The sequence below is a fragment of the Agrilus planipennis genome, unplaced genomic scaffold (assembly GCF_000699045.2).
Source record: "Agrilus planipennis isolate EAB-ADULT unplaced genomic scaffold, Apla_2.0 scaffold228, whole genome shotgun sequence".
Lineage (NCBI taxonomy): Eukaryota > Metazoa > Arthropoda > Insecta > Coleoptera > Buprestidae > Agrilus > Agrilus planipennis.
In genome coordinates this window covers 214,920-222,874 of record NW_020439016.1, presented here as the reverse complement: position 1 = coordinate 222,874, position 7,955 = coordinate 214,920, and the positions used below count along the sequence as shown (strand labels likewise).

Here is a 7,955-nt window from a genome sequence, read left to right as displayed (position 1 = left end):
TGTAAATGGTTATTTTGAGGAGCTTGACGAATCAGTCTATAGAGATGGCATTAATAGACTGGAACACCGCTATGAGAAATGTATCAGCCTTGGAGGAGATTATGTTGAGAAATAAAAAAAAAAAATTTTTAAAAACCTTGTTTTTCTTGGTCAGGCCGGAAACTTATCAATCCACCCTCGTATGTAAATGAAGGCCCTTAAGTAGCCTCAGTCGTTTTCCAAAACAGGCTTCTTATTATCTACTTAACATTTTATCAGCTCATCTCGTCAAATTACTCGACAATTTCAGTTAATTTGTTAAATCCCAAATAACTTGTAAAAGGGTGTTATTTTTTTTTTCTTGCAGAATGTAGACCGTGCACTCATGAAGAGCTGGCTCATGCTTTTTGTACAAGCGATTTAGGTAAGTGTCAAGTTATTTGATTTAAGAATAAATTACACAAAATGTACGTTTTATTACCGAGAAAAAGTAACGGCAATTCTCCAAACGAATATCAATATTAAAATTGAATCGATCGGTTAGAAATGAGAAGGGGTGGTTACCCCAAATGATCATGAGGACCATATTGGAAATATAAATTATAACTCCGCGGGCTTATACATGTAGAATTATGTACAATTAGATTAAGATCCACTATAGATATTTTGTCTAGTCGTAGCTATAAACTCATTAATTAAACAGGCAGTATTTGTAAAATATTTACAAGAATATTTTAAAAGCAAAGTTATAACTTTTCTTTATTAGTTTCAACAGTTAATTTTCGAATATATCGTCGCACAAATAATGTAACTTTTCTAATATTTAGTTGTCACTACTTTTACAATCATCGTCATCATGATTATAGGATGGTCGTAAGACTGATCGGACACGCATTTCCACTAATCCTTAACTATTTTTGTGAACAAAAATCTAATGTAGATCTTCCCTTCTTAATTCCTATTTCTACCTCCGACTACCTCTATTCCTCTTAACTCCTATTTCCGTCTCTAATTAGCCATTCATGAGAAGCTGTCCTACCAACCTATCTCGCCTATAGTTTAATGACTTCCGACTACTAATCTTTTCTTTTCCTCCACGCCCATCATCCACGTTTCTCACCCTGTAGGTTGAATGCCGCGTTCCAGATATACACTTTTATAAATTAACCGTTCGCAAGCAGGGAAGGGATTTTTTTTATTAACGGTTGTCATCTATCCTCTGTTTTATATCTATATGAACTACTCTTTCCGTTTCGAATTATCTGACTTCGTAAATACCAAAAATTAGTGACCAATTTAAAATAAATAATCTTTATAAAACTGTGATAAATTTCGCGAGCAAGAAAAATGTTCAAGACTGGCAGCATGCAGGGTGCGGGCCGTAGGTTAGCCACCTCTGTATTAGAACGGGTATGAAAACAGAAAAAGTTGCGGACTTGCCCCTGTATTCATTAATAAAAAACCTATTTTATTGCTATTTTACTATTTAATTACATTCTACTTTAATGAAGATGAAACGGTTAAGAGGGCTAGAGGTAGTCTTAAATTATTACTGTTCGTAAATAGCAAGAATGGTTTCTCTAGTCATCGAAAATTGCGAAGATTGGCTTGAGATGTAGAGATAAGGTGCTTGTCTAACCAATTTTCGAATTGAAAACCTTGTGATGATGACAAAGAAGCAAATCTTACTGAAACATTTCAATTTCTACGATTGCTACTTGTAACATTCTTTGAAGACTAAATCTGTATGTGTTTCGATTCTTATTTTAAGGGCTGCGAAAAGGTACGCGACACAGACCACCCACTTTGATCCCTAATGGTCTTTTATTCATTAATACGAACACTACTATTGCTATTTTTACCATTCAACAACCACATTCTATTTTAAGGATCATTAAATTTAAAATCGTCTTAACGATTATCGATTTTAATTTAACGTCAAACTAAAAGACAACTTTTTCGTCCGGAGTCAGTACGTTAACTGTAAAGAAATCCCTGTGTTGGTTTTTTTTCATCGTTGTACAAACGAGCCGAAGAATAAATAAAAAACTGCAATAGTGTAACCGCGTACCTATTATGGTTGGGAAACTGGAGCGGCCCAAATACGTCCCATCCATAATGGATGAGTTAGTCGAAGGCTAAGTTAAATGTTATATATGGAATTTGATACGAAATAAGGGTAAAAAGAAGTAACCGATGAAGTTTCCTTTGTCTCTTTGTTTTCGTCACTCGCGGTTAATGCATGTTCGGAATACGCATGCAAAAACCTCTTGACGGTCGGAAATTTTAAAATTCTAAAGAACGAATTAAAAAGCCGGACAAGTCTGAGGTGAGTCAAACGGTTTCGTGTCATTAAGTTTGTAATGATTTGGTTTTTTTTTAATATAAATCATTCCTCAATAGGTGTCTATACTATCTGATTTTGGAATATTAGGAACTTTTTAATTCACTATAAAAATAAAAATAAAACAGCAGAAATGTATTTCATATTAATTCTGGTATGTATTTAAAAAGTATTTGTATTCTATTTCGGTTGCTAATTGAGTACTGATAATGTAACTGATTCAATTTATATACAGTGGAATTCGTTTATTATGACTCCGCCTATATTGACCAACCGTTTAATATGAAGTAATTGCAGTGTTAAGTTTGGTTTTCATATTACATTCTCTGTTGAGAAAAGTTTGGATATAATGACTGCGTTTAAAATGACATATCGTTTATTATGACTGATTCTCAAGAAATCATATTCGGCTATAGTAACTCAAACGATTAATAATAACATTTTCGCTCATTTTTCTGACCCTTCTTATGTATATTGATATTACAATTCATCGTTCTTTTGCTTTTTATGTTAATAAATATATACAATTTGTAGTTTATCACTCTATTAAACTAAATAACTAACCAAAATAGAAAGTTGTTTATTTTGTAAGGCTATGCTTTGTATGATGACCGCTTCGTATGACGGGTTTGTCATTACCCTTCGATATCATTATATGCGGATTCTGGCAAGGGGAAGATTTCCAACCGTCACTTGTTTGCTACTTCGAGTAACACCTTCAAAAAGTGGAAGATTGTCAAATGATACGTTCTCTGTTATATCGGGTAAAATCTTCAAATAGAGAAAAACCATAAGGGAAGATTGCCGAAATTTTTTCACAAGAAGGTTATTTAATTCATAACTTCATTTTGCGTTTATTTCTTCCTAGTATATTTGTTTAGAACAATTACTATTGATTAAATAAAAAGATTAATCATTAACTCATTAATAAAGAACTACAACTCAAAATGTTTTTTTCAAAAATAATATTTTGTTTTTTACGTTTTGGAACTGTGCTATTTCTTAATTTGTTTTATTTGATCAAAACACCTCTAAATTTTTCCTTTTCCTGTTTCAGTAACAAGAGGCATTATCAGAGGGGTGGAAAACAGTGAAGAACTGGAAGTGTCTCAATTATCCGTGAAAGTTACAAAACTGATAAGACATACATCGAGTGATAGTGACATCGAAACGAACACAGTTAGTGACGGGTCAAAGGAGGTCGTAGTTCACGTGGCCCAACACTGCGGGGTCAAACATGGAGTTGGTGAATTTGTTTTCATGGCCAGAAGAAAACTTGGTGACCTAACATTACAGTGTGCCCCAAGACTGGAAGACTGGGCCTCCATCATCCACATGCTTTCGGATGAGGGCAAAGTGCATTGCGTGCTAAAAAGTTAGCTATTACCGTCGATTTTCAGCTGTGACTTTATTTTATAAATATGTACATACATAAATATTATGTATTCTTAAGTGCCTCTGTGATTTAAGAGTAAGTTTAATGTTATTATGATCGGCCGTGCCTGCAATTTATTATAGAAAATGTGCTTAAATATTGTATTGCTAGAGGCGGTTTAGAATTTCATGGATCTTGGCCATAGATTGCGCAGTGACAAACTCCTATATATTTTCATTCCTTAAAAGAATTAGTCGTCACTGTTAACACTTTAACTAAAAATTTTTGGTTGTATATCGTAGATAGTTAACGGCTATTACCTACAATTTTTTCTTGATGAACAACATACGTAATAAAGTTCGCCGCGCTCATCTGAAAGCCCATGAAATTTTGAACTAGCTCTACAATAAAGTCGAGTGCAATACGCTTTGGCACTATGTTTTTTTCTCAAATATTTTATAGCAAAACATGCATATTTTACTTACATATAGTTTATTTGCGCTTCTCCATATTGGAGTATATATTTGTAAATAAATATTTTTTTTATAAAATGCCTACGTAAGTAACTAGTTGTTTTCGCTTTTGAATTCATAGTGCCAAATCTTTGNGTATATACGATCCCCTTAGAGTTTGTTTGTTAAAACTGGATGTAGGTATCTAAGACATTTTAAATTTTAATCGGACAGACAATTAATTTGGACGTTAAATTACGATGTCGTTACTATGGGCTTTAATACCAATTTCAGGCCTTAATTACAGGCTGCAAAATTAGCACAAAATGAGACCCTCCTCTCATTATAAAACATCTTTCGAAAATACAAAATAATTACATTTAATAACTCACCTTAGTAAACTTTTGAAATTTAAGTAAAAATTTAGTCACCCCAATGACATATTATGCATAAAAACATTACTTTAAATACTTACTATTGACTATGATAAAACGAAATAATTATGTCGATATCAAGTGGACTTTTAAAGTTTATGCTTAAATAAAGGAAAACGCCGTTGTGGTATTGTAAAATATTAGTTACAGCTATTTCATTAAACGTAAATATTGAAAGAAATCGTTTTACGCACATTTATCGATTATTTATTACGTAATTTAACGGTTAAATCGCCAGAGAGGTTTGTTTGCTGTGTATTTCACTTAAGATACTATTTACCTTTACCGCCCGAGAATATTGTAAGAATATAGGAGAAATTAATGTCTGTTTTTACGAAAGAAATTGCACAAGCCGGTGATATAAATTACTGATAAAGAATGTACTTAGTAATGATACTAAAACCACTGTTATAAAGATCCGAAGTCCCAACAAACACCTGTCATTTTCTGCACAATGTTGGGAAAAAATTGGCATATTTTCGTTTTTAACGCGACTGGTGAATACTGATGGTTTTGTGGTTACAAAAATATTTTCTTAAAAACAACAAAATAATTCTACACTAGCAGTAAATTAAAACTATTATATATGTAAGTGTACTGTTGTTATTAGCATGGAAATAACATTCAGAATTAATTATTACTTTTGGGAAAATTAGAAAAGAGGAGTGCTTTACAACAGGGTTGTTGATTGGACGTATTTATAAGATTTAAAGAAAAGTTAAAATTAGGCTAGAGGGTTTCTGATTGCGTTGTACATATCGAATTAAAATTGCAATTAAGGCAAGAAACTAAGAAATAGGCGAGATGTTGGTGGGATACTCAATATTCTCTCAAACATGAAGGAATAGTTAGAGACATAGCAGTAGAAACAGGAGCTAGGACTAACAACGGTAGATTTAGATCAGATTATTGTTTCGCAAATATTAGTTAAACATGCAGTTTGCACTCTAGTTTTTAATTAATTGCTTCTTAAATCTTGTACTTAAATTGATAATAACTGAAAATAATTAAAGTCAACAGCATACAGGAACAAACGGAGTAATATTTTAGTAACATTTTCTTAATATAAAAAAATCCTGTGAATATGAATCTTAGATTTGGAGTTCAAAACGGCCAATTTTGGGGATAAAAAACTTTGTATATATATATATTTTGGTTACAGTTTAAATAAAGTGAATTTCTCTTTCTTTTCAGTGGCCTAACAACACCGTCAGAAGACAGGGGCGTGACGCCGGTATACCTGCGTTGCACAGCAGGGAAAGTGACTTGGCTTTACCCTAGGGGTGCGCTGAGAGTGTTGCTTCGAATGCCGACCCCAGACAGAGACTTTAGGGCTTGTATCAAGCTCCACCCGGACGGCGGCAAAAATCTGCCGGTTCGACTATTTCTAGAGGGTCCCCGGTCTCTCCATCAGCTTTACTCGCATGTAGAAGAAAAGCCGAAAGCCGTTAGGTAGGTAACATAATTAGCAGTAAAATGATACATTTATTTATTATTTTTTCGGAAAAAGAAAGCGGGGGTGGAGCATTTGAAATATGGTCTTAATGACTGCGTTTTGAGATAGGTTTGCCGAGAAAACATATTAACGAAACGACGTGTTTATTGAGCATCTAAAATATTTTTCTAAAAATTCCGCCATCAGTTCCTTATTAGAGGGCTGAAGATTAGGGTGGCCCATTTTTGGGCTAATGAATTTTTACGAATAAAACACCAGTTTGTTTTAAACGTTGGTATTAAAATGCCCCTTTACTTTTTATTTTAAATCAAAACAGTCGCGTAAGAATTTTAAAAATCCTAAAAATTGATTTAAAGCTTTCGCTGAAAACTAATAATTGTCAAGTGTGAAGTAATATAATTAAATTGTATTAGAAACCAAATGGCGAATGAGCTTTTGAGACACCTGTTTGAAGTAATTAGTAAATTAAATAATTCCGTTGTTTGCGATATCAATATAATGAACGAAAAGCAAATAAATAGGAGTTAGTTTAGTAATCTGTTTTCTTTTAAATGTTGTAGTGAAAAAAATAGTTTCTTGTTTGAATTTATACTACCAAAGGACATTTTTCTTAAGCTGGTTGTATTCTAAACATAAATGACTCTATAAACACTATTTATAGGCTGCATATGGTTAAACATACTAAAATAAGAAATGCTAAATTAGACGTAAATTATCTTAAAACAGATTTCAGGTGTCAGACTTCGCGTTTTATCCAACAGCAAACTAGGCACATAAAAGTTCTTTTATTTATTTATTATTTGTTTCGCCTGTCTTGCTTATAAATTTAAAATCCGGAGTTAGTAGTGGGCAACATGTACAAAAAAGATAAAGAACACTATCTGTCATTATGAGACCATTACACGGTAAAATGTGCGATTGTAATGTGTTTTCGTTTTGTTTTCAGGTGCTTTCAAAGCAAAAATGGCCAAGCTGCTATTTATATTGAAGCCATAGATAATGACATTGTAACGAAGCGGGTGGTCGAACTTGATTACGATTTGCAACCATTACCAAAAGGAAAACGGACGTACGATTCATTCGAAGGTAAGGAAAAGAAGAGAAAGAAAATGTGCGGAAACAATAATGTGTTTTTTTTTTCGGCATAAGTCAATTCACGATTTGTTAATTAGAAAGAAAATTCACAGTAAAAATTCCTGGTCAAATCAAGTCAGAAATCTATTAACACACTGGGGGTACTTCGTGTGGCTCTTTTGGGGGGGGGGGGGGGGGGAGTTACAGACAACTTGGGCATCCTGTATATTACACACAAAGGAATTGAATTCTATATCTGTATCTAATCTCCTACATATTGCTAGATTATATGATTTGATTAGCACAGTTGAAAGGCTATTTTTTTTATTAAACATGATTTAAAATAATCATAAGCTAAATGTTATCTAAATCGTCATAAGTAATGTAAAACAGTAGGTACCAAAATTAATCTGCCGATTGTTGTTCTTGAATTTTTTAACAAACAAATATTATTATTAATAATAATATTACAATGAATTTTTGTATAGCAAAAGGCACACAGAAGCCCTACTTTTCATATAGGGGATGATAGCTTTGATTTTCTATATTTTTTGAAGTTAATTGTAGGTTACACGTAATTAGTTTATAAAATTATCGCTATTTTATCACAAATTAATGGTCATTTTGTGGAACAGTTTATTAAAAAAATAAAAAATAAAAAACACAACGTGTAATTATACAACGCACGCTACTGAAGTGAAATTTCTTCAAATACACAAACATACCGGGATAGGGGTTAAGGAATTGGTTTAATGGTATTATTTGTACACTTTGAATTTAAATTTTACACTATACATGCCGGAGTTGCCTGTAACGAACGTTGCATTGAAGCGCGCTCACG

At 32.7% G+C, this 7,955-nt stretch overlaps 1 protein-coding gene across 1 annotated transcript in view; it reads left to right on the top strand.

Annotated features, from left to right (window-relative positions):
- Positions 1 to 7,203, top strand: part of LOC108740756 (meteorin-like protein) — a 109,449-nt gene extending 102,246 nt beyond the window's left edge. The window contains exons 2-3 of the mRNA XM_018475212.1: positions 5,779 to 6,036; positions 6,987 to 7,203. Coding sequence (XP_018330714.1) covers positions 5,779 to 6,036; positions 6,987 to 7,188 — 460 coding nt within the window. The 3' untranslated portion in view covers positions 7,189 to 7,203. The remainder of the gene's footprint in view (positions 1 to 5,778; positions 6,037 to 6,986) is intronic.
- Positions 7,204 to 7,955: the final 752 nt, after the last annotated feature.